This window comes from Taudactylus pleione, unplaced genomic scaffold, assembly GCF_031769625.1.
Source record: "Taudactylus pleione unplaced genomic scaffold, aTauple2 ptg000016l, whole genome shotgun sequence".
Taxonomy (NCBI): Eukaryota; Metazoa; Chordata; class Amphibia; order Anura; family Myobatrachidae; genus Taudactylus; species Taudactylus pleione.
The window spans coordinates 40,654,076-40,681,980 of NW_028284418.1; the positions used below are offsets into that span (position 1 = coordinate 40,654,076).

At 46.5% G+C, this 27,905-nt stretch overlaps 1 protein-coding gene across 5 annotated transcripts in view; it reads right to left on the reverse strand.

Annotated features, from left to right (window-relative positions):
* ASCC1 (activating signal cointegrator 1 complex subunit 1) overlaps nt 1-27,905 on the reverse strand; it is a 289,341-nt gene that overhangs the window by 143,245 nt on the left and 118,191 nt on the right. For all 5 annotated transcript variants that reach the window (XM_088475726.1, XM_088475725.1, XM_088475728.1 and 2 more), the window contains exon 8: nt 11,264-11,388. In XM_088475726.1, the coding sequence (XP_088331852.1) occupies nt 11,264-11,388 (125 nt within the window). The remainder of the gene's footprint in view (nt 1-11,263; nt 11,389-27,905) is intronic.

Sequence of the window (27,905 nt, forward strand, 5' to 3'; positions counted from 1 at the left end):
GCCCAGTCCAACGCCTTACCTCTAAAGGAAGCGAAAAGGTATTTAGTAAAGTTGGTAGGAGTGATACCACAAGCTGGATCTGCTTCCATGATTGCAGCATAATGCTTCAGTAATGCAAAGTATTGCGATAAGTCCCCATCGAAGTATATGCATCCTGGAGTCCTGGAGTATCCAATGAAGTTTGTGTGTTCGAGGATTGTGAAGTTGATAGCTGTTCGGTACTTGGACTAACTAAAGGAACTGGAAGGAGTCCTGAGGAGCCAGAGACAGTAGCTTCAACAATCGAGGCTGAGAACAGACTACAGGAACTGTCATCCTCTGGAACGGTGTTAGCAGGAGACCTTGAACAGGAACCAGGATCAGATTTTGTAGTAGAAGACTCTTCTCCCTGATAGCTGGCACTTGAAACCCCCTCCTGAGGCACGAGACTTGAGACCCCCTCCTGGGGCGCGAGACTTGAGACCCCCTCCTGGGGTGCGCGACTTGAGATCCCCTCCTGGGGTGCGCGACTTGAGACCCCCTCCTGGGGTGCGCGACTTGAGACCCCCTCCTGGGGTGCGCGACTTGAGACCCCCTCCTGGGGTGCGCGACTTGAGACCCCCTCCTGGGGTGCGTGACTTGAGACCCCCTCCTGGGGTGCGCGACTTGAGACCCCCTCCTGGGGTGCGAGACTTGAGACCCCCTCCTGCGGTGCGAGACTTGAGACCCCCTCCTGGGGTGCGAGACTTGAGACCCCCTCCTGGGGTGCGCGACTTGAGACCCCCTCCTGGGGTGCGCGACTTGAGACCCCCTCCTGGGGTGCGCGACTTGAGACCCCCTCCTGGGGTGCGTGACTTGAGACCCCCTCCTGGGGTGCGCGACTTGAGACCCCCTCCTGGGGTGCGCGACTTGAGACCCCCTCCTGGGGTACGAGACTTGAGACCCCCTTCTGGGGTACGAGACTTGAGACCCCCTTCTGGTGTACGAGACTTGAGACCCCCTTCTGGGGTACGAGACTTGAGACCCACTTCTGGGGTACGAGACTTGAGACCCACTTCTGGGGTATGAGACTTGAGACCCACTTCTGGGGTACGAGACATGAAAACCCCTCCTGGGGTACAAGACTTGAAACCCCCTCCTGGGGTACGAGACTTGAGATCCCCTTCTGGAATGAGGCACTTGAATTCCCCTCCTGGGGAATAGTACTAGAAACCCCATCCTGGGGTATGAGACTTGAGACCCCCTCCTGGGGTGCGCGACTTGAGACCCCCTCCTGGGGTACGAGACTTGAGACCCCCTCCTGGGGTACGAGACTTGAGACCCCCTTCTGGTGTACGAGACTTGAGACCCCCCTTCTGGGGTACGAGACTTGAGACCCCCTTCTGGGGTACGAGACTTGAGACCCCCTTCTGGGGTACGAGACTTGAGACCCACTTCTGGGGTACGAGACTTGAAAACCCCTCCTGGGGTACAAGACTTGAAACCCCCTCCTGGGGTACGAGACTTGAGATCCCCTTCTGGAATGAGGCACTTGAATTCCCCTCCTGGGGAATAGTACTAGAAACCCCATCCTGGGGTATGAGACTTGAGACCCCCTCCTGGGGCATAATTCTTGTAACCCTCTCCTGGGATGAGAGACTTAAGGTCCCCTCCTGGAGTACAGAACTTGACACTCCCTGTTGGAGTATGGGACCCAAAATCCCCTTCTGGGGAAGCTGACTCGACTTTTCCTTTTGGGGTATGGAACATGAACCCCCCTTTTGGGATGCGAGGACAGAGACTTCCTCCTGGGGTGAGTGACTCAAAACCCCTTCTTGGGTTACGAGACTTGAGGACCCTCCTGGGGTGGAGACTCTGGAGACCCCTCCTGAGGTTGCCAACTGGAGTCCCCTACCAGAGCAGGCAGAATCCGGGACGGGACCGAAACAGGCAGAATCCGGGCTGGGACCGGAACAGGCAGAATCCGGGCTGGGACCGGAACAGGCACTGAGACGTTGACACCTGGAACCACTGCTGGAATTGCAAAGGGAACAGTCTTTGATAAAGTGGTCAGATGCTCTGCAATAGCGACAGAGATGTAAATCTTTACGCCGCTGGCGTTCAGCCACAGAGAGCTTGGAGCGCGGGTAACTTCGATGTCTCACTTTACTTGGCATGGAAGAATCTTTGGTTCTTAGAGATTCCAAGACAGAGTTTTTAGTTGAGACAGAGGTAGCTCTAAGAAATTCAGGAATGATCTGAAAGATTTTGCTGAGCAGAGCCTGTAGCTGTTCCAGCAGTTGATGGAAGATAGTTAGGGGCTCAGGTAAGATTTCAGTATCATCTAGCTGGTTAGTCAGAATTTGCAGAAGCTGTAGTACTTGATGCTGTACCGCCTCCTGTGAATCCAAGCGAGTGATTAGGTTACGGAAAGCACTTGATCCAGGATTAGGTGCTTGATCCGCCACCATCGTTAGGCTTGAACATACTGTCACAGTTGGTGCTAGTGAGTTACCTGTCTCAGGTGATGAACTGGAAACACTGGAGGCCGGCTGGACTGGAACAATGGATAACATGAATAGCTCTTTTAATATAAGAAGTGGGTAGCAGTGAGAACTGCCTTTGGTGATGAGTGACTGGAACTGGAAACTTGAAGCGTTGGAGTGAGACCAGAAGGAACTTGGAGGGACCGGACTGGGACTGGCAGGTAGGCTGACTGAGCTGGTCGGGGTACCAGTAGATGAGCTTGCAGACGGATGGTAGCGTGGAAGCTACTTGTTGTGGCTTGGGAAGTCGTGGGTAGACGTTGGTAGCTGGGTGGCTACGTGGAGCGGCCGGATAGCCGTGGGTAGACGCTGGTAGCTGGGTGGCTACGTGGAGCGGTCGGATAGCCGTGGGTAGACGCTGGAAGCTGGGTGGCTATGTGGAGCGGCCGGATAGCCGTGGGTAGACGCTGGTAGCTGGGTGGCTACGTGGAGCGGCTGGATAGCCGTGGGTAGACGCTGGTAGCTGGGTGGCTACGTGGAGCGGCTGGATAGCCGTGGGTAGACACTGGTAGCTGGGTGGCTACATGGAGCGGCTGGATAGCCGTGGGTAGACGCTGGTAGCTGGGTGGATATGTGGAGTGGCTGGATAGCCGTGGGTAGACGCTGGTAGCTGGGTGGCTACGTGGAGCGGCTGGATAGCCGTGGGTGAGAAATGGTAGCGTGGAAGCTACTTGGTGTGGCCTGGGAGCCGTGTGGAGAAGCTGGAAGCGTGGAAGCTACTTGGAGCGGCCTGGGAGCCGTAGGTGAGAGATGGTAGCTTGGAAGCTACTTGGTGCGGCCTGGGAGCCGTAGGTGAGAGATGGTAGCGTGGAAGCTACTTGGTGCGGCCTGGGAGCCGTGGGCGAGAGATGGTAGTGTGGAAGCTACTTGGAGCGGCCTGGGAGCCATAGTTGAGAGATGGTAGCGTGGAAGCTACTTGGAGCGGCCTGGGAGCCGTAGGTGAGAGATGGTAGCGTGGAAGCTACTTGGTGCGGCCTGGGAGCCGTGGGTGAGAGACTGGTAGCGTGGATAGCTGAACGCAGCAGGCTTACGGATAGCACTGGTCTAGGAACCAGCAGGAGCCTGGGACACACAGGTACTTAGAGGTACAGCTATAGCACAAGTTGTACACCACGGAATGTAACAAGATGTTCAAGCACTGAGTGCTATTAGAGGAGGATCTATATACCTAGAGTCTGGCAGCGATTGGTGGATACAGACAGGTGGTCTGGCAGTGGCATTCAGAGTGGAGCAAGGCACAACATGCAGAGGGGGTAATCATCTCTGCAGCCCTTGAGAAACAGGACCACATCTGTGATTCCAATTAAGACTAGCAATGCTCACAGACAGGGCAGAGTCCAGGTGATTAATCAGTGTGGGGAGGAGAGCAGTCTGCACACACAGGGTTGTCACAGCCAGCATGATTCAGTCAGAGCAGATATCCCAGGGGAATTACAAACACAGATCCATGGAGCAGCTGGCAGAGGTAAGTCTCAAAAGGTAAAAACTAGAAAGGATTGTGACAGTACCCCCCTCTTCATGGGTGGACTCTGAACACCCAAACAAATACATAGGAGAACACGAAAAAATTAGACACCCCAGAAACTGAAGAACTTTCTTCCCAGCATGACATTACAGGAGCTTCAAACATAGGGACACTATCTCTCTTGAAACATCTCTTTAGACGTCTTATAAATTCTTACATTTATTGGGATACCAGGAGTGGAAATTCTTCAAAGGGGATGATTCAAGACCTTCGTCGATTCTTCTTTCTGCTGCGAGAACGTTTTGCGCCAGCCAACGGACATGAGACCTGTGGTAACTCCCGTGGAAATACATGACTGGGAAGGACAGGGTCAAATGACAGATGGTTTTCAGGGAATGGAGAATTATCATATGCAGGATCGAGTTCAGACTCCGAGTCAGTATCTAAAGGTAAAATGGAAGGTTTAGTAGGACTTGACCAATGATAGGACTCCTGGGAGGAACTAAGCGAAATATAACCATTTTTGATGGTTTTCTGGGAGGTACCGCAGTATGAAGAGGACAAGGAGGTGGACGCTCATCTCATGTTCTGGGATGCCGATTCTATAGCACCACTCTCCTTGGATGCTTCAAATTCAGCACGTTGGCCCTTGAAAACTTGACCTTGTTCGAATTTCAGGGAAGTAGAGGACTCAGCAGGGGATGATTCCTTAGTAGAACCAACAGACTGCTTGGGCTAATTTTCAGAACTAAGAATTTCACTAGAATTTCGGGTTGACAGGTTTAAGAGCAAACTCTTTAATAACAGCTTCACTGAAAGTTTTTATACTTAGAAGCTCAGGATCTTTTGACTCGATGAAAGGGTTGGCCCAGTCCAACGCCTTACCTCTAAAGGAAGCGAAAAGGTATTTAGTAAAGTTGGTAGGAGTGATACCACAAGCTGGATCTGCTTCCATGATTGCAGCATAATGCTTCAGTAATGCAAAGTATTGCGATAAGTCCCCATCGAAGTATATGCATCCTGGAGTCCTGGAGTATCCAATGAAGTTTGTGTGTTCGAGGATTGTGAAGTTGATAGCTGTTCGGTACTTGGACTAACTAAAGGAACTGGAAGCAGTCCTGAGGAGCCAGAGACAGTAGCTTCAACAATCGAGGCTGAGAACAGACTACAGGAACTGTCATCCTCTGGAACGGTGTTAGCAGGAGACCTTGAACAGGAACCAGGATCAGATTTTGTAGTAGAAGACTCTTCTCCCTGATAGCTGGCACTTGAAACCCCCTCCTGAGGCACGAGACTTGAGACCCCCTCCTGGGGCACGAGACTTGAGACCCCCTCCTGGAGCGCGCGGCTTGAGACCCCCTCCTGGGGCGCGCGACTTGAGACCCCCTCCTGGGGTGCGCGACTTGAGACCCCCTCCTGGGGTGCGCGACTTGAGACCCCCTCCTGGGGTACGAGACTTGAGATCCCCTTCTGGGGTACGAGACTTGAGACCCACTTCTGGGGTACGAGACTTGAAAACCCCTCCTGGGGTACAAGACTTGAAACCCCCTCCTGGGGTACGAGACTTGAGACCCCCTCCTGGGGTGCGCGACTTGAGACCCCCTCCTGGGATGCGAGACTTGAGACCCCCTTCTGGGGTACGAGACTTGAGACCCCCTTCTGGGGTACGAGACTTGAGACCCCCTTCTGGGGTACGAGACTTGAGACCCCCTCCTGGGGTACGAGACTTGAGATCCCCTTCTGGAATGAGGCACTTGAATTCCCCTCCTGGGGAATAGTACTAGAAACCCCATCCTGGGGTATGAGACTTGAGGCCCCCTCCTGGGGTGCGAGACTTGAGGCCCCCTCCTGGGGTGCGAGACTTGAGACCCCCTCCTGGGGTGCGAGACTTGAGACCCCCTCCTGGGGTGCGAGACTTGAGACCCCCTCCTGGGGTGCGAGACTTGAGACCCCCTTCTGGGGTACGAGACTTGAGACCCCCTTCTGGGGTACGAGACTTGAGACCCCCTTCTGGGGTACGAGACTTGAGACCCCCTCCTGGGGTACGAGACTTGAGATCCCCTTCTGGAATGAGGCACTTGAATTCCCCTCCTGGGGAATAGTACTAGAAACCCCATCCTGGGGTATGAGACTTGAGGCCCCCTCCTGGGGTGCGAGACTTGAGGCCCCCTCCTGGGGTGCGAGACTTGAGACCCCCTCCTGGGGTGCGAGACTTGAGACCCCCTCCTGGGGTGCGAGACTTGAGACCCCCTCCTGGGGTGCGAGACTTGAGACCCCCTCCTGGGGTGCGAGACTTGAGACCCCCTCCTGGGGTGCGAGACTTGAGACCCCCTCCTGGGGTGCGAGACTTGAGACCCCCTCCTGGGGTGCGAGACTTGAGACCCCCTCCTGGGGTGCGAGACTTGAGACCCCCTCCTGGGGTGTGAGACTTGAGACCCCCTCCTGGGGTGCACGACTTGAGACCCCCTCCTGGGATACGAGACTTGAGACCCCCTTCTGGGGTACGAGACTTGAGACCCCCTTCTGGGGTACGAGACTTGAGACCCCCTTCTGGGGTACGAGACTTGAGACCCACTTCTGGGGTACGAGACTTGAAAACCCCTCCTGGGGTACAAGACTTGAAACCCCCTCCTGGGGTACGAGACTTGAGATCCCCTTCTGGAATGAGGCACTTGAATTCCCCTCCTGGGGAATAGTACTAGAAATCCCATCCTGGGGTATGAGACTTGAGACCCCCTCCTGGGGTGCGAGACTTGAGACCCCCTCCTGGGGTGCGAGACTTGAGACCCCCTCCTGGGGTGCGAGACTTGAGACCCCCTCCTGGGGTGCGAGACTTGAGACCCCCTCCTGGGGTGCGAGACTTGAGACCCCCTCCTGGGGTGCGAGACTTGAGACCCCCTCCTGGGGTGCGCGACTTGAGACCCCCTCCTGGGGCATAATTCTTGTAACCCTCTCCTGGGATGAGAGACTTAAGGTCCCCTCCTGGAGTACAGAACTTGACACTCCCTGTTGGAGTATGGGACCCAAAATCCCCTTCTGGGGAAGCTGACTCGACTTTTCCTTTTGGGGTATGGAACATGAACCCCCCTTTTGGGATGCGAGGACAGAGACTTCCTCCTGGGGTGAGTGACTCAAAACCCCTTCTTGGGTTACGAGACTTGAGGACCCTCCTGGGGTGGAGACTCTGGAGACCCCTCCTGAGGTTGCCAACTGGAGTCCCCTACCAGAGCAGGCAGAATCCGGGACGGGACCGAAACAGGCAGAATCCGGGCTGGGACCGGAACAGGCACTGAGACGTTGACACCTGGAACCACTGCTGGAATTGCAAAGGGAACAGTCTTTGATAAAGTGGTCAGAAGCTCCGCAATAGCGACAGAGATGTAAATCTTTACGCCGCTGGCGTTCAGCCACAGAGAGCTTGGAGCGCGGGTAACTTCGATGTCTCATTTTACTTGGCATGGAAGAATCTTTGGTTCTTAGAGATTCCAAGACAGAGTTTTTAGTTGAGACAGAGGTAGCTCTAAGAAATTCAGGAATGATCTGAAAGATTTTGCTGAGCAGAGCCTGTAGCTGTTCCAGCAGTTGATGGAAGATAGTTAGGGGCTCAGGTTAAGATTTCAGTATCATCTAGCCGGTTAGTCAGAATTTGCAGAAGCTGTAGTACTTGATGCTGTACCGCCTCCTGTGAATCCAAGCGAGTGATTAGGTTACAGAAAGCACTTGATCCAGGATTAGGTGCTTAATCCGCCACCATCGTTAGGCTTGAACATACTGTCACAGTTGGTGCTAGTGAGTTACCTGTCTCAGGTGATGAACTGGAAACACTGGAGGCCGGCTGGACTGGAACAATGGATAACATGAATAGCTCTTTTAATATAAGAAGTGGGTAGCAGTGAGAACTGCCTTTGGTGATGAGTGACTGGAACTGGAAACTTGAAGCGTTGGAGTGAGACAAGAAGGAACTTGGAGGGACCGGACTGGGACCGGCAGGTAGGCTGACTGAGCTGGTCGGGGTACCAGTAGATGAGCTTGCAGATGGATGGTAGCGTGGAAGCTACTTGTTGTGGCTTGGGAAGTAGTGGGTAGACGTTGGTAGCTGGGTGGCTACGTGGAGCGGCCGGATAGCCGTGGGTAGATGCTGGTAGCTGGGTGGCTACGTGGAGCGGTCAGATAGCCGTGGGTAGACGCTGGAAGCTGGGTGGCTACGTGGAGCGGCCGGATAGCCGTGGGTAGACGCTGGTAGCTGGGTGGCTACGTGGAGCGGCTGGATAGCCGTGGGTAGACGCTGGTAGCTGGGTGGCTACATGGAGCGGCTGGATAGCCGTGGGTAGACACTGGTAGCTGGGTGGCTACATGGAGCGGCTGGATAGCCCTGGGTAGACGCTGGTAGCTGGGTGGATATGTGGAGCGTCTGGATAGCCGTGGGTAAACGCTGGCAGCTGGGTGGTTACGTGGAGTGGCTGGATAGCCGTGGGTGAGAAATGGTAGCGTGGAAGCTACTTGGTGTGGCCTGGGAGCCGTGTGGAGAAGCTGGTAGCGTGGAAGCTACTTGGAGCGGCCTGGGAGCCGTAGGTGAGAGATGGTAGCGTGGAAGCTACTTGGAGCGGCCTGGGAGCCGTAGGTGAGAGATGGTAGCGTGGAAGCTACTTGGAGCGGCCTGGGAGCCGTAGGTGAGAGATGGTAGCGTGGAAGCTACTTGGTGCGGCCTGGGAGCCGTGGGCGAGAGATGGTAGTGTGGAAGCTACTTGGAGCGGCCTTGGAGCCGTAGGTGAGAGATGGTAGCGTGGAAGCTACTTGGAGCAGCCTGGGAGCCGTAGGTGAGAGATGGTAGCGTGGAAGCTACTTGGTGCGGCCTGGGAGCCGTGGGTGAGAGACTGGTAGCGTGGATAGCTGAACGCAGCAGGCTTACGGATAGCACTGGTCTCGGAACCAGCAGGAGCCTGGGACACACTGGTACTCAGAGGTACAGCTATAGCACAAGTTGTACACCACGGAATGTAACAAGATGTTCAACCACTGAGTGCTATTAGAGGAGGATCTATATACCTAGAGTCTGGCAGCGATTGGTGGATACAGACAGGTGGTCTGGCAGTGGCATTCAGAGTGGAGCAAGGCACAACATGCAGAGGGGGTAATCATCTCTGCAGCCCTTGAGAAACAGGACCACACCTGTGATTCCAATTAAGACTAGCAATGCTCACAGACAGGGCAGAGTCCAGGTGATTAATCAGTGTGGGGAGGAGAGCAGTCTGCACACACAGGGTTGCCACAGCCAACATGATTCAGTCAGAGCAGATCTCCCAGGGGAATTACAAACACAGATCCATGGAGCAGCTGGCAGAGGTAAGTCTCAAAAGGTAAAAACTAGCCAGGATTGTGACAGAATGTCTTCCTCATTTCAGCTGCAACAAGGCATTTATTTTACTAACAGCAGTTGTGATTTCATGTGTACCGCACAGCGGGGGACGCTTGTTATTAGTCCTTTTATTTTTCTATAAATGGCCTGCGAAGGCAAAGCTTAGAGCAAACGTAGCACAATCTAATATCTAAACATGTGAAAATGAAATCTGTAATCAAATGTGCCAGATTTATCACATTTTAATGAAATGAAAGTTGTAAAACAAACAAACAAAAAACACATGCTAGGTCCACTGTTTTACACCCCACCTTCCTCTTAAAGACAGTCACACACTTTGGTGGGCACATACAAGATACCATAGAGCAAGTCAGCAATGTTGGCACCTTCAGAAAACAGCTAGTGGGCAAACAGGGATATTATGTGAAATATGCTGTGCACATTAATACTTGCTTGTTTGACACTGGACATCCAATTGTTTTTTTTGGCCCCTTTATGACCAGAACTAAGTTTCTGGTCATAAACAGGCATACTATGGTGTGTTGAGGCTTCTCTTGGTCATTGGAGGATAATGAGAAGAGCAGGTATGGAATACCAGCTAATCTGGACCACATCTCTCCTGTACATATTCACGTATATAGGACTTACTTTTATGCACTGATTGTGCAACTGGAATGCAGGTATACAATTTAAAAGTACTCGGATTGCCTCCAGATAAACAGACCCTTTTATAACGTAAGCTGGGTACACACTGATAGATATATATCGCCCGCTCGTTTGAACAGGCGATATATCTATAGTGCATCGCCGGGTGTGTACAGCAGACATTCACAGACATATCTGCTCTGCTGGGCAGCACCGCAGATGGCCGACATATCTGAAAGAAAGTTTTTGACATTTTCAGGAGCAGACTGATCCCCAAAACCGACAATTTCCCATTTAATTACTGTTTAAACTAGAGATGAGCGGTTCGGTTACGTTCAGATCTTAAAACCGAATCCTATTGGTGGCTGGATCTCACGTGTTTTAGATAGCCAATAAGATAAATCCGAACTTGTGCTAATTTTAGCGAAAAGAACGGAGTAGAACGGATCCGCTCATCTCTAGTTGAAACATTTCTTCTGCCCAAAGCCCCCTTCTGTGATATCGCTGAATGGGTTGTGTTGTATGTGAATATTTTTAACAACCAATGTATTGCCCAACTGGCCAAGAGCAGTTTTTCGTAATGAGTTCTTAAAAATATGCCATAATCTATTTCTGGAGTATAGCATACAACATTATTTTCACTAAGCATGGTATTATGTTCTGCATACAGTATACGAAAACAAAAATGGAGTATGTTATTATGATTCCTATCAGAGATACTTAATCCCTATCGGTTCTTATGGGGCATGAATGTGTCACTGACACGTTACATATTTTACATTTAGAAGTTACTAATTTATATAGAGGTCTTCTCAAACATGTGACATAAAAAGTATAGCATTAAACTATTATGGTTCCCATACGGATTATGGAGTGACCCAAACATGGTCCTTTGTGGACACAGAAATTTTAGCAAATCCTTTGCAGCCCTTAGAACTCTTAACTGAAAAAGTTGGTTGCCCTTTTATGGTAACAAGCCATCCCTGAGTTAATAAGGGGACAGAAAACAGACCCTTAAGTATTCCGTTACCATCATCAAAATACATAAACCCATTGTGTGCTTACACACAGTCATTTGATCAAAGTAAATTGACATTTCATGACATCATTAATGTTTCATTTTCATACTTATTCTATTTAGACATTTAATCATAACACTTTAATTTTCATTTAATAAATTATATTACAAGTGTGAACACTACAAAATATGAAAAGTCTAGCAGAAACATTATTAATATTCACAATACACATTTTCCCTTCTACACCATCATTTATACGACATAAAGGACTTGCCTAAGGGGTCTCTTCGGAACAGTGTATTCATAACTGTAGCATGAAGTTTAACTTTGTCCCAGTCTCTCAGCATCAGCCCTGAGCCCAGAAATCTCTGCATGAGGCGATCTGCTATGAGCTGCAACCTAAGCAGGAGAGAGGACATACGTTAATTTATGCATGTTCTATCAGGCTGTTACAAAACATACAGGTAATGGCTTGAAAGCATAAAAAAGAAAACGCTAAGATATCCTAATTGCAGCAGCACAATCCTTACTGTAGGAGCAGGTCCAGCACGAGTTGTCAGAATAAGAGAAGCGAGATCCCTTGAGATGCAATAATTGTGGGCCAGTGCATTTAGCAAGTTACTTTAAGTGCATTTAACATAACGGATAAGATGTATTGGTATGTATTACCAGAAATGCTTTTCCAGCCAGCATGATCTTAATCTGAAATTGTAATACTTTTTATTCAAATCATGAAAGCAAAAGCCTGTTCTTACCCAACACACAGATCTGTCTGTGCTGATATCTACACCTCTACTTGTTTTGGGGTTTCAAACACTAAGGGGCATATGTGTCAAAGCTTGATGCGAGATACAATTGTGAAATATATATCACCAACCAATCAGCTCCAAACTATCATTTCTTAAACACAGCCTGCAAAATGTAAGTTAGAAGCTGATTGGTTGGTGATATATATCTCACAATTTTATCTCACATCAAGCTCTGATACATATGACCTAAGTCACAATAGCTTACACTGTTAGGTGGTTAAATGCCCAATTATAGTAGAATTGCCTGCCTGGGCACAACAATAGACTTCTAGCTGTTACTGAAACCTGGCTCCTGAGTCCTGCTGCTTCTTCTCCTGCTATCCTTGCCTATGATGGTCTAGATCTGATGGGTGACAAAAAGGTGTAGCTGCAGGAATCTATTATCTCCATATAGTTACCATGTTCACACATACTCTTTATTCCTAAAGCCAGCGCTAGTCAGTCACCTTTTTTCTGAACTGCTTCCTTTCTTCTGCTACATTCTGTTTCCAACATTGTAACTGCCATGTACAGCATAATTTCTCTGCATAGATGTACTGTACATAGTTACTTTATCAGTGGTAGATTTAAGCAATTTTAAAGACTGTAATTTCTGTGTGACATTGGTGTTATATTAGAGGAATCAGTTTATCAGATGCAGATATAAAGTTGCATTTATTACTCAGATCAGGGCATGAAATAAAAGTTGAAACAAGTATAATTACCATTAGTGGTGATACACTAAATAAATTAAACTATTATATATACTTATATTTTGGGATGAGGGTGAGTTTAAGTGGGACCCATCCCTTCAATTGGATAAATCTAAAGCAATAACAATATTTCCTATTTGGTGTCAACTGGAGTAAAAGTTATAAATACCTATTATCACTCATAATGACACTCAAGTGTAATTCAGCAAGCAACTTTGTGTAGTTAAAAATAAAGAAATACAAAAGTAATACTTTTAATGCCCAACAAGAAAACCTGCAATGCAAGCTTTCTTTGGATGAGGATCCCTTCATTATGCAATAGATGAAAGTTGTAATGGCAGGGCACATAGTATTTGCATAAACTGGACACATACATTGTATTGAATGTTACATGAAGGGTGACACAGAATGGCACTTCTGTAGCATTCTATAAACAATGCCTCTGTCCGGCATACATATCATGTACTCTGCCAACTTTCATTTGTAAAACTGATGAAGGGGTTCAGCACACCGAAAGCCTGCATGTAAAAATTCTGGCTTGTGTGAAGCTTTCGGTGATGGTATTTTTATTATTATCATTTTACTTTAACACACACAAAGCAATATGCATATACTTATTTGGGAAACCTGAATCGCTAATTGTAGCTGTAGACCCCAAATGAACAGAGAGAGACACACAAAGGAAGAGAGAGAGACATACTGTAGAATAGAGAGAGGAACAGGAAGTGTGAGATACAGACATATGGAGAGAGAGCGAGAGAAGCATGGAGGATGGGCATAAGAAACAGCCTACTTTTATGTCAGAGTGAATAGAGATTATCTTCTTTTATTTATATTGTACCACAAGTGTTCTGCAGCACCTACAAAGTCAGACACTACAATGTTACCCCTTCCACCAGGTACAAAATGCTCTGCTCCTGGACTTCCCACCTAATGTATGATTGCTGTCACCTGTGTTGAACTAGGTAATTGATGAGACAGGTGTTTCAGCACAGGTGGCTGCAATCATACATTAAGTAGGAAATCCAGAAACAGAGCATTTTGTACCTGATGGAACTGGTCATGTTGGAGGGTCTGCAAAGTACATAAATAAGTGAACAAGAAACCAGTGACTTACAGTGCACTACAATGCAGGGCAAGAACAAGGTTTATATACAGTACATTACTGCATTAGCGATCATAACATTCAAATAAGCAACAGGGCATAAGCAACCAAGTGATAGGTGTCCTAGTGGGGTGTTGATGAAAGTATAAGTAAGGAGAAGCACAAGAGGGTAGAGGGCCCTGTTCATGAGAGCTTACATTCTAATGGGGTGGGGAAGGCAAACAGGCGTGACACAGGTAGGGTAGACATCTCATACAACATAACAAAAAGTTCATTTTAAATCTTGCCAAGGTTTATTTCTAATGTTGTTTTACTTACATTGTTACAAACTACACACACACAGTATATAGGTAGTGTTTTTGTTTTTTCATTATTTGTAAATGTCAATCACTATCAGTATTAGCAAGGACAAATGTTTAAAATATTACATTACAAAAAGTTCAGGATAACAATGCCATATCGAATATCTACTGGTTTACATAAAATGTAAAGGGAGGGTATAAACAAGGATAAGGGGCGGGGCACTGTCTGATTAAGTCCCAGGCCATAAGAAGATCACTGGAAAACTTATGAGATCCATGGGGCCCATAAGACAAACAGCTTCAGGCCATTTTGGTGGAATGGAGAGTGGTTGATATTCTCATTGAGATTATGGGCCCTACTCTGAGGTGCACGATATGGCGATGTTTGCGCAAAATATTATTCACTGTGCATGCGCAAAATATTCTGGAAACCCCTACAGTGCATGCATTAGCCTTTGTGTATGCCTAAATGCGCTCTTGCATACGGGACCGCTGGCATTAGAAATGGCGAGGCAATACCATGGGGGTTCTTGGGTGGTGACAAAAAGTGAACGCAAAAAAGGCCATCTCATGGGTGCGTTATGGGAGTGTCGCAGAGCCGCAGCCACAGAGCCCATGTTTAGATGGAGTTCAGGAGGAGCCATAGGCTTGTGTAAGTGCCGATGGAGAACGGCATGATTCGCCAATGGTGAAGTGTTTAGAACCAAAGGCAGCGTTGCAGTGTGCACGGGTATTGAAAGTAGGCATCTCAGGGCTTGCACATTCCCGGCACACATTAGCCAGAGGGCCCCGCCGAAGACTATTGGTGCATACACACGGTCAAATTTGTCAGATGAACGATTTTACCAACGATTTGAACAATTTTAGAATGTATTAAAGTGAATGGAATCGTCCAAATCTGACTACAAACACATCAGATGTCAGATATCGTTATCTGACATGCGGGAACGCGCATCGTTCATCGTTGCAGGCTCACATGTCAGATTTTCTTTCAGATATGAACGATTGAAAGATTTTTTTAAATCGTTATCGCTCTGATCTGACAGAAAATCTGACCGTGTGTATGCACCATATCCCATTCTGGAATTCCTTTGTCTTACAGTATCATGGGAGAGGGGGAAATGTTTGAGTTTGAGGGGGAAGCACATTACATTGCTTAATTGCAAATGAAAGTGATCTAAAACATTATACCAATAATATTACATTTATGTTTACAACAGAGATGCAGTATTTACCTATAATACCATACAAATTAAATGCTGATCAAAATAACACTAAACATCAATATACCGTTATGTAACATTAGAAATATACTTAAAGTATATTTAAAATAAGAACTTTATATTAATGATATTCCATAACTGCACATGTGATGATTTCTGCAGGGTCACCAAAGTTATCCTATTGGAATACAGAACAGAAAAAGCCCAAGGAATGATGCAATATTATGAATCACAATAGCATACAATCAGATCTCATACAATTATTAATTTGTTACCTATGTAAGTAAATGCCTTCATCCAAGATATCTATCTTTAACATCCCTTTATTAGCCACAACAAAGGGTAATTACGTTTTCCTTCTATGGTCCACAAGAATGGAACAGATCAGCTAAAAGTCAATTCTAATAGAGGAAAAGATAATTCCTTCTGTTCCTCTGACACAGTCGGATTTCAAACAGCTCTCGATCTAAGGTGGTTCAAATCAATGCATTACATTTCCAAATGGAATCAATACAGTCCATTCTACATGAAAGACAAAGGAGACTTCCTTACTTCAATAGACACAATATATGAATATCTACAAATTCTTATTGTAGCTCAGCGTCATCACTTTCATACATTTATTTGTTTCCATTCAGACTGTCCATTAATTCAAGGGTATTTACCAAAGTACTTGTAGTTCTTATGGTCACTCTAAGACAGGGTGACATTCTTGTAACTGGATAGATAGAGCACATTGCCAGAAGCAGAACAGCCCAGGTCATGAACTCCCTACAAGAACATGTTTGGGTAATCAATACAATAAAAAGCCCTCTAGTACTTTCTCAACAGCTAAAATAATGGCGATACAAATAGGCACAGCAAAGGAACAGGCCTGTAGCAGAGTTGAATGCAAATCGTCCATACATATGCATAGAAAAAAATGTGTACTGTATATACAGACGAACAGCACAACAATGACCTGCACTAAATGACACTATATAAAGATAAAATTAATTTACTCCAGAGTATATTTGCGATATATATTTAATATACAGCAAACATTTACCCATATACAATAAATTGTACAACTATAAAATATACATGAATGAAAGTATTTCACAGTACAAATGCACAGACTGCTAAAAAGCAAAGAACCATGGGAGTCATCAAAAAGACAAATAAATAGTACAGGGTGTTTCACTCGCTATTGGCCCCAAAGTTTTTCTTATAACTTTTAAAGGAATTGATGTAATTTAGTCAAATGTGACACAGACATACCTTGGTCTATGAGAAACATGAGAAAGTCATAGCAAGTGTTGAAAGTGTTCACCATTAGCACCCAGGCCAGCTGTTCACCACCCTAGTCAGTAGCGCTGTCCAAAATTCAAATAGGGGAGCCACACCAACTGCCAGTGAGTGAGTTAAGGCGCGTATCCACTAGACTATATGCTCCATGAGCGATATCGTCTGTTTGCCTTGCAATGCCGAGCTCAATGTCATGAACGATATCCTTCAGTGCCAGCACCCTACCTCATCCCTGTACTTGCAGAACCTGACAATATCGTCAAGTTTCCCTACAAGTACGGACGATGAAAGACATAGTCAGCGACCAGCGGCAGCCCGCATCGCTGGTCATTGATGGCATACACACTGAATATTGCAGACAATCGCTGGTCGTTGACGGCATACACACTGAACAATATTGCAGACGATGAATGATATTGTTATCGTTCACATAGTCTACTTTTTCGTTTAGTGGATAGGCGCCTTTAGACGACAAGAAAATCAGTACTGGTTCCTTTCAGCAGGATTGTGCCACCTGCCACACCTCCAATGACAGTATGGCTGAAATTGTTTCATTCTTTGATGATCGTGTAATTTCCAAGGGACTGGCCACCAAGGTCATCTGACCTTACACCATTGGATTTCTTCCTATGGGGAATGTTAAAAATGAAAGTGTACCACAACAAGCCATAGAGAAAACATTCAACGAGAAATTGAGACTGTGGCTCCCAATATGTTAGTTAAAACCTTCCATAACATAGAGCGTCATGTTCAAGCTGACTTTGATGCTAATGACGATCACTTTCAACACTTGCTATGACTGCCTCATGTTTCTTATAGTCTAAGGTAGGTCTGTCACATTTCACAAAATTACGTCAATTTATAACAAAACCTTTGGGGCCAATAGCGAGTGAAACATCCTGTATAATAAAGTCACTCTTATGGGACCAGTTAGGGAGTATATCCCACTATCTCACAATTATAGTCCTTCCAACTCTCCATAAGCAAATGGTAACAACATACATGCTCAAAAGGTAAGAAGGTCATAAAAAGTACCCAAAGAACTTACAAAGATTTGTCACAAATTTTTGTCCTGCAGATCCTCCACTACAACCAAAAAGAGGGGGGTGCACTATTAGACAAAAGTGCTCATGTGTGAAAACTAGCAGCTTACAGCTGAGGGATTCTGTTTCCACCCTCAATTAATTACAAATAGAAAGAAACAATGTGTCTGCGCTTAGTATCAACACTGCATTCCCAAAAGCTGTTAATATAAAACAGTTTATTATGACATATAAAAAGCTGAAAAGTAATTCAATATATAAAACGGTATGAAGTTATGTGACCGGCTGCTGCAAGGCCGACGGTCACAATCCCGACGGCAGAATGCCGGCTAGGGATTCATGATAGGCGTCGAGATACCGACGCCTATCATAATACAGACGCCAGAATCTAGGATGACGCGGGCCTGAACGAGGTAAGTCCGGGGCGCCCGTCCTCTTAGCCATGGGGGGAGGGTTAGGTTTAGGGCACCCCGGGGGGGCACATCGGGTTAGGCAACCCCCCGGGTAAGGCTAGGGGAAGGGGGGGCTAGGGTTTTTCAATCCCATTCCATATAAAACATATGTAAAACAATTCTACACAAAAATATTGCCTCAATGTTCAGTACATCTAGACAGGGCCGCCATCATGGGGGGACTGTCAGGACTGGAGTCCCGGACACTGTCAGAACGGGAGGGGGCCCGCGCCGGCTCCTACCCAGTACCGCCCGCTCCTACCACCAGTGCATAGCACGCACTGCCTCCAAGAGTTAAAAGGGGGTGGGGTGTTGCTACCACCTGCCAGCCTGCACCTGCTGCAACCTGAGAGCCCGCTCCCCCCTCCGATGGACCGATTTAACTCCCCGATTCAGTATCGCAATGGGGGTGGAGCCAATGTGACAAGCCCCGCCCCCATATGTCCGCAAATTGCGTCATCACGGAGGGGGCAGAGCCTAATGATGTATTTGTTTTAGCATGTGTATGTATGTGTCTATATGCTAGTGTGTATATATGTGTTGGTGTGTATATGCAAGTGTGTATATATGTGTCTATGTTAGCGTGTACATATGTGTATGCATGTTAGTGTATATGTGTATGCAGTGTGCATATATGTGTATATATATGTATGTTAGTGTGCATATATTTGTTAGTGTGTGTATACTGTATATGTGTTAGTCTGTATGTATGTGTTAATGTTGGGATGTAGTCCGCATCCCGGAGTGCAGGATGCCGATGGACTTAATACTGGCGCCAATATCCTAACAGGTCGGGATTCCGGCACCAGTATCCTGACCATCGGGGTGTAGGGGGGAGGTTAGCATTAGGTTGCGGGGTTAGGCACTAGGGGGAGACTTAGGCATCAGGGAGGGAGGGTTAGGATTAGGGTACAGGGAGGGGGAGGTTAGGTTTAAGCACCAGGGAGGGGGTGTTAGGTTTAGGGTGCGGGGAGGGGTGGGTTAGGGTTAGAAAACTACTTACCATAGCGTCGTATGGGTGTCAGGATTCAGGCTGTTGGGATTCGCGCTGTCAGGATTGCGACCAGCGGCATCCCGACAGCTGGGATTTCAGACCCAACCCTTTAACGTGTAAACATGTGTTATATATAATATATACATGTTTGCTATACAATATATATATACATATATATATATATCTATATATATATATTAGAAACCCCCCCCACCACAGAAAATCCATAGTTTGCCCCTGCTCTTGTTCAATTATTTTTTTTTTCCCTTTGGAGACGGCGCGTTTGACTTCATAACAGAGCAGAGCCAGCCAGATCTGGAGGAGAAGAAGCCAGAAGAAAGGAGCATTCTTCAAGGCGATAAGGTAAGTCATGATTAATGAGATGTAACAGGGGGAGGGGGGCCCTGGGGCCCTGCCTATTTTCTCAGTCTCGGGCCCAACAATTTCTGATGGCAGCCCTGCATCTAGATATAATATAAGGTATTGATGAGCGCTGTCAGATGTCTCTATGAGAAATACGTACTGTATATCCTGGTATAAAAAGTCACTTTTCAGCCGCCAATACTTAATAAAAAGAGCTGTGAAATGAATATATAATCACCAGACCTAGATTATGAGGAGATGGTAGACGTCACTGTATGTATGCACTGCTACAAATATCCTCCAGAATTTGGACATAGGCCCTCATTCAGAGCCGCTCGTTCCGAGCGATGTTCGCACATCTGCGCATGCGTACGGTTTTTAGTACGCATGTGCGAACCAGTCAGTGCGGCCGAAAATCGTTTGTACGCTATATAGAGAGTGCCTGCTATTTTGAGTGACAGAATGAGGCGTATGTGGGTGGAAACAGGGGAAGGTGCTTGAAAACGGGGGAGTGGAATTTGAACGCAGGCGTGCTTAAAGGTCAAAACGGGCGTTTTAAGGGTGTGCACAATTAATCCAGCAGCGTCATTGACCACGTCACTTGGTTTTTTTAAACTCAGAACTGCTCGCAAAATAGCGGTTGAAAAAACCAACCACAAGAATAGCGAGCAGTTCATACGCTGTACGATGTACTCGATTAATCTAATAAATAGCGGACATGACATATGGTGCGAGCGGCCAGGGGGCGTCTTTATCAAATAAACGAGCGTATGTTTTGCTCGCTCGTTCAGACTTAGAGGTGTGAACAGACTGCAATGTGCGAACGGATCATTTGAATAGCCACCCCTTGTTTTTGAACGTACGACCGCAAATAGCGAACGGCTCTGAATGAGGGCCATAATCAGCCCATCTCCTAATTTTTGAGCTCCGTTAAGTCACTAACTTGCTCTACTTCCTGCACTCCAGTTGATATATTTTTGTGCATCCACCCTGTACAATGCTGGTTACGGTGCTGGTAGCGGTCATATAGTGCACCCGTCTTCTGAAAACGATATAGCAGATGGTAATTGTATCCTCCCAGAGAGGAGATCGCTCTCAATGTATACACCTGTACAGCGTTTAAGATGCAATAATGGAAGGACGCATTCTTATGGACCAAAATACAGTTCAAGAGAAAAGCAGACTTTAGCAAAGCTCCTGTATCACAATGTCCTCCTGTGTAAATATTGATCTGTCTAATGCGTTTCAGTGCTTTGTGTTGCCTTTCTCAATGGTTATTGGAATCATCGAACTGGTCTCTCTCAGGGCCTGATTCAGAGCCGCTCGTAAGCGGCCGCTCGTTCGCTCCGAGCGATGTTCGCACAACTGCGCATGCATATGGGTTGTAATACGCATGCGCGAACCATTCATTGCGGTCGGAAATTGTGTGCTTGCAAAATAGCGAATGCCTGCTAATTTGAGTGACAGAATGAGGCGTTTGTGGGTGGTAACAGGGGGAAGGTGCTTGAAAACGGGGAGTGGTGATCCAAACGCAGGCATGCCAAAAGGTCAAAACGGCGCAATTTGCTTCATTTAGCCACACCCCCTCCTCGCTGATCCGTGAATCGCGGACTTTTCCAGGAAAGAGGCGGCCTGTAGTAGCATCTCTCCGGGCTGCTCCCGGAAAGGAATTATTGGAAGTCGGTAAGTATGTACTACAGCTGCGGGATATCCTGCACTTGTTCTCAATACCATTCTGCAGCATCAGTCTTGTACTGCTTCTAGTAACCACCCAAGTTAATTTACACTCCAGCCCATACAACTAGTCCAAGGGGCCCCGATCCAAATCAACAGTGCCATGACACAGTGTTCTCATCCCCTTTTCTGTATGCTTGGTTTGATACTTATGATCACCATCATCAATACACATACACAACAGCCTATACTTGCTGCAAAGGATACGCCTGGACTTACACACTTACATCTCACTCTTCATTACCCTCAGTTCCGTCAAAACATGCTCACTGAACTTTGCTTATGTGATTATGCCCCACTACTGCTCAATTATGTCTCCTCATTCACAAGTGGAGATGTGATTGATATGCATTTGACTGTGCATTGCCTGTACTTGCAGATGCTCATTTCTAGAACATGCACAGTGTGGAAACACATAAAATACACTCTACAAACAGGAGTATGTTCAACTCTGCATCAGGCCCACCGTATCCTTGTGAGAAGAAAGCTTTGTCAATATTCAGCATCTAGCTTACCAGATTCAGTCTCAGCACAGGTTGCCAATAAGAAAGGGTCTCCATCTCCTAGGAATGTTCTCATACACTACAGGCGTTTTTCCATAGATAAGGTGACTTATGCAAAATCCATCAACTGAACCTACTGAATTCAGTGCACAATTCAAAATCTTTGAATCAAGTCATCACACATACAAATATCACAAAAACAAGTCCCTGTGATGGTGGAGAGATCCAAGACTAAATGATTATGGAGTGTCCCTCTCAGAAGAACCAGGATGGATTGTGCTCAACACTGGTTCCAAAAGGTTGCGGTTTTTATCTACTTACAGGACTAGTGTAAAGAGTATGGCTACAAAACAAAAAAAACGTATGCACCCAAACATTCAGGAAATACGTTCAGTATGGCATGATTCAACATTTCCAACATCTCTAAAGACAGACATCCAGGAGATTTTCCAATAATGCTGATTCTTTTTTATAAACTGCCAAGGTAGCACAAGAAGAAGGATCACAGTGATATTAAAGTATTATGTCACGGGGAGGAAGTAATTTGATATCACTATCAATATTACATGTATAAGACAAAGACGACATGACAGCACATTATCTCAGCTGACATCAAGTCCATCCAGGAGAATATGATTTAAATGAAGAGGTTAATCAACTTCTAATACATAAGTATGATTTCCCCCTGAAATATATTCTACATCCTCAAGCACCAAGTTAACTCAATTATTTTCCCTAAACACAAGCAATAGACGCCCAATCAATCCAGACAATTTCCAACTAGGGTTACTATGTCTCTCTTTCATTGCCTGCCAGTCAAGTCAAGACATAAGCAGTAGGAGTCATAATACTTCCATTTTAGCCAATGCTTTTGCGCAGGTCTCTTCCATCTCAGATATATTTCTTAAAGCTAGAAAGCAAATCTCTTCCTCTTTTACAATAGGATTTGGAGGACATTCATTCTCTGGTATAAACCTAAATAATTTGATCCTGGATCTGTTACCATTGCATGTACTTTGGATTTTCTAGAGGATGGACTAGACAAGTTTTTGCTGTAGTATCTGGTAAGGTGAGGTGCCTGCACTCTACGTTTGATACATTTTTTTTATTAAAGATTTTATGTAAATAGTACAGAGGGCCTCAAACAAAATAGTAGAGGTACACATGCCACATATTTCCATATAACAATACACATGCATCTCCAGTCTAACAGGTACAATCAAGAGTCAAATTTCATATCCACAAATTGAAAAACAAGCAGAAGTGCAAGCACATGTCCAACGTGTCACGGTAGAAGTTAAAGCAAATTTGGTGTTGGCGGTGGGAGGGAATCATCACATTTAGCTCAATATATAAAAAAACGGTTGAGAAGATAGCTAGAAACCCCTTTATTGAATCTAGGGTGGGAATACACCGAAATATTTATTTTTTCCCATACCCACTCATGCTTCAATACACAATTACTACACATATAAAGCGCTCATTTCTAATTGTCTCATTTACCAACACCATCAAATCCCTGAAAGGTGTATTGGTAGGGCCATCCACATTCTGGCTATCAGCACTTTAGCGAACATTAGGAGGGGACTTATGTATAGGTATCAACCAAGCAAGTATAAGGTGATAGAAGTTGAGCCGATACACCCATACTATGTATGCATACCTTTTCAAGCGACATGTCCAAATCTGATGCTAGAGGGTGCAGGGGAGTGGTGTCACATTTGAGACAGGTAGGAGTGCAATCCCCACCAAATTTCATCATTCTTGAGGTGTAAAGTAAATCCTGTGTTGGATTTGGGATTTGCTGAAGTTGCAACAACATAATAGCACCACGTGGAATGGCCAATATAAACTCCCAATCACCATTACAAAGATCACCCTCACACAATTTGGCCAAAACGTGCATTTAACAAATGGAAATTATTTGTTTCAGTACAAGGGATAGGAGATGTTTTTTGCCCAGCACCACCTCAAATACCAGGGCACCTCTGGGAATAGTGCCTCATTAGCGTGTTTCAGCAGCTGGTACCGGAACACCAACGTATGGGGAACTCCAGAATTGTTTAAAAATGCCATTGAGGAAGGGCTGGCCCAGAGAAACTACACTGTGCCTCTCTTTCAAAACTCTTGGCAACTCCGCACCTTTCATTCTTCCCAAACAGCATTGCGCCATAGGGGAGAAAGGGAGCATAGGAAATGCTTCCTACCAATTTATGTACAGCAGACCAAATTTTGTGACCATGGACAGCAATAGGGTAGCATTTGCAGTGGTTTTGCTTCCACATATCTCAGTGTGAGTCGTGATAGTCATTAACCCCCACCGATTGTTTTTGATGACTTGGTTGTAACACTAAAAAATGTCCGGTGGCGTCACTAGGGGCGTGGGCCACGGGTTCCGGACTGTAGACAGACAGTAATTAGATAGACCATTGTTGTGTCGACCTTTTGACCCTGTTGACCATTTGTACATGTCGACCATTTGTGTGTCAAACTTTTGTCCTCATCGACCTTTTGTCTAACATCTGTTGTCTACCTAGACATTGTCTATCTAATTACGGTCTCTCTCTTATACCACACCCGTGGGCTGCACTTTCAGATGGTGTCACCAAGTGATGAGCATCATCCATTTCACACACCCCTGTGTCTGGAGAGGCTGGTGGCTACCCAGTAGCTCCTGGAGTGCTGGGCAAGTCCCCAGCATAATGAGGACAGAAACATGAATGGGAACAGGGGTTGCGGCTTAACGGGAACAAGACCATGCTCCTTTCGGCGTGAGCGAGGGGTCTGGATGTGCCGCACCAGGTGTCACCACCTATTGTGATGCCTCTGATAATGTTTGAGATTACGAAGGGCAAGGCCTTCTCGAGAGCAGCAGTTATTATCTGCATGTCTACCATTCCTATCCTTGATACAGGAGTTCCACCTGACTTTGGACGGATCTCGGCATATGCTCACCTTTGAAAAGTCAGCAATCCCGTTTATATGAACACAGAAAACTCCCACAACACCAAGTAAAGCCCACTTAGCAGCAAGTGAAATGTGACTGAGATTCGTACATCTCTAAATCGCTTGTAATTACCCTAACTGGAGTATGCAGGGTATGATGCATGCACAGTGCAAGAAATCACGAGCTCTATCCACATTTGGAATTGTGTGCAAGTCTGAATCAGGCCCTATGTTTAAAAAATTCAATTTGTGGTTGGATGGTCCGGTGTATATATTGCAAGGTTGTAGCTGACATCTAAAAATCCAGGTAAATGAAACAAACAGACAGGGGCGGATTGGGCCACCGGGCTAGTTCCCGCTGGGTCGGTCCCTTTGGCGCCCGGCAGCCCTTAACTGACTCACCCACCACCGGGCCCCCACTCTCCAGTCCCACTCTGCAATTGGAGCGAAGCTTCGCTCCCATCGGGCAGCTGTACAGCTTCTGCGCATGCGCAGCAGCTTAGTGAAGAAAAAAAACAGCTGACGGGGGAGCTGCTGCACACGCCCAGCCACAGCAGCTCCTCCCATAAACCTTTGCGAAATCCAGGGCAGTAAGTCACCACTGACGGCTCCGCCTCCAGCCCATCCACGGCCTGCATCCAGCCTCCTGCACGGACAAGTAACCCCACACACAGGCAGCAGGAAATTATATATCCTTCTCTTTGTACGCAATCAACTAACGATAGAGAAGAACGATTACATATGCTGGATCTTGTCAGGTGCGTTTCAGCATACCTTTCCAGAATTAAAGAATTCATGTGACAGAAGTAATACAGGTGCAATCTACTAGAGTCGTAGAAACCTGCTGGGCGCACAGGACACAGAACCTTTATACCTTTACCAAACATTGTCATCTGGCTGTGGGAGCTTCTGCGGATTCCCAGTTTGGATGAAATGTTCTACAAATATTGCTTCCATAAAAAATAAGAGTTATGGTATAACATACCTTGGTTAACTCTTTCTTCGAGGTCCATAGGGTCCACAGGAATTACCATGGGGTATGAAGTTGCAGCGATCCAATGCACCAAACAGCTCAAGCTTTGTAGCTCCCAGCATGCACTGGTCCTCCTCCCTATATACCACACCCTCAGCCACAAGCATTCAGTTTGTAACCAAGCCTAACAGCAAAAGATGGAGAGTGGAGAAGGAAGTACAATGTACACAAGAACACTCAACATATGAAGAGGGAATCTGTGATACAAAACGGCTAAAGAACAGATCCCCCTGAGGCCATGTGTGTCAGGGTGGGTGCCCTGTGGACCCAATGGACCTCGAAGGAAAAGATCTAACCAAGGAATGTTATACCATAACTCTTATTGTCTTCTTCAGGGTTCATAGGAATTACCATGGGGACGTCCTAAAGCAGTTCCCTTAAGGAAGGGGATGCTGCTGCGCAGAGAGGAGAATCCAACGCCCAAAGGAAGCATCCTGGGAGGAAAAAGTCTCAAATGCACAGAACTTGATAATAGGTATGGACAGAAGACCAAGTGGCTGCCTTGCACAGCTGTTCAGCTGAGGCACAATGTCTAACCGCCCATGATGGTTCAACAGACCATATGGAATGTGCTGTCACCTTGTTAGGAACAGGGAGACCAACCTGTGTATGGACCTGACAAATAGTCATACGCAGCCAGCGAGCCAAAGTTTGATTGTTCGCTGGCCAGCCTCTTCTGTAAAAATCCATAAAACACAAAGAGACTCTGATTTCCTGATGGAGCTGGTACAATCCACGTAAATACGAAGGGCTCGAACCACATCCAGGGAAGCCTGTGGACAGGTCTAAAGACTGAAAGGCCGGGACTACAATTTCGTCATTTATATGAAAACGGGAAACAACCTTTGGAATGTAGCCCGCCATGGTACTTCTGACAGCTCTATTCTGTTGATTGTGGCAATATCAGGAGGTCGTCTAGATATGGCAGTATCCTGACTCCTTGTCATCTGAGATGAGCCGTTATGACTGCCATTATCTTGGTAAATACCCAAGGTGCTGTGGCTCGACCGAAGAGTAGAGCCTGAAACTAGTAATGTTGCTGATCCACCGCCAATCTGAGAAGGCCTTGGTGGGATCCTGCAATTGGGACATGCAGATATGCATCTTGTATACCCAAGGAGACCATGAGGTCACCAGGCTCCATCACCAGCATAATTGACCCCCCTAATTCCATAATTTAGGCACCTTGATGAATCTGTTGGGACTCTTCAGATTCAGAATAGGGTGGTGTGACCCATTGGGTTTTTGAATCAAAAGTAAATTGAATAATAACCCCTTCCCTGTTGCGTCACAGGAACAGGGACTATGACTCCTGATCTCAGGAGGGCCCCAATAGACTCCCGGAAGTCTGAAGCTCTGACCGGGTCTGCAGGAAGGGTTGTACCAACAAACCTCTGAGGGGGTTGCCTCAGGAACGTGATGGCATAGCCATGAGAGACCAGCTCTCGCACCTAGGCATCTGTAGTCATCTGATGGCAGGCCTGGGCGAACTCCATAGCCTTGGCTACCCAGGCTACAGCCATAGCTGGTCTGGTAATAGCTCCAGATAATGAAAACATTGATCTTAAATAACTGTTAAGTTTTCTATCTGTAACCTCTTTCAAAGAGGATGCTGCAGGAATGGGTAACGTAGCGCTCCTGATCAATCTGGTAATATGAGCATCTATCGTCGGGGGAACCTCCCATTTGTTACACTTACCAAGTGCAAATGGGTATCGAGAGGTTATATTCCTGGTAACATGGAAATGTTTACTAGGAGTACTCCATGCTTCAGACATGAGTTCCGTCAGTTGCTCAGACTGAGGGAAATAATCCTTAGCCACCTTCTGACATCTAAAAACCGGAGACATGTATGTCAATGAAACCTCCTCTTCCTCTATGCTGAGGACAGTCCTAACCACTCTCACCAGAGCTGGAACATACACAAAGGACTGATGGTCTTCTTCCCCTAAGACCCAGAACTCTGAGTATCAGAGTCTGCTGAGGAGGTAGAGTCAGACTCCTGAGGCAACAACTTACGAGAACCTCTCTTATGCCCCTGCTTTACCGTCACTGGTCTGTCTACCTGTGGAGAGGCTATAGACGGAGGCATACTCTGACTAGAGTGAGCAGTAGAATTAACCCAACAGGAATTCACGGGAGGCATACACATAGGACACGTGCATCAGATACGTTAGGTGTCGGTTTACAACAGTTACTACACAATCCATCTTGTATAAAATCCTGCCCAGACAGGCCTGCAGCACAGGACTTACATGTCATCAGCACTGGCAGTACATCCTTCTCACCTTTACCTTTAGACATGACAAATGTGTAAATGGTATAAGATTAACAATGCAATGTGACTCTTTATCAATGAAACTCCCCACATACCTCCTCAGAGGAATGAGGAGAAACACAGTGATAGATATAACTGACAGTTTGAAAAAA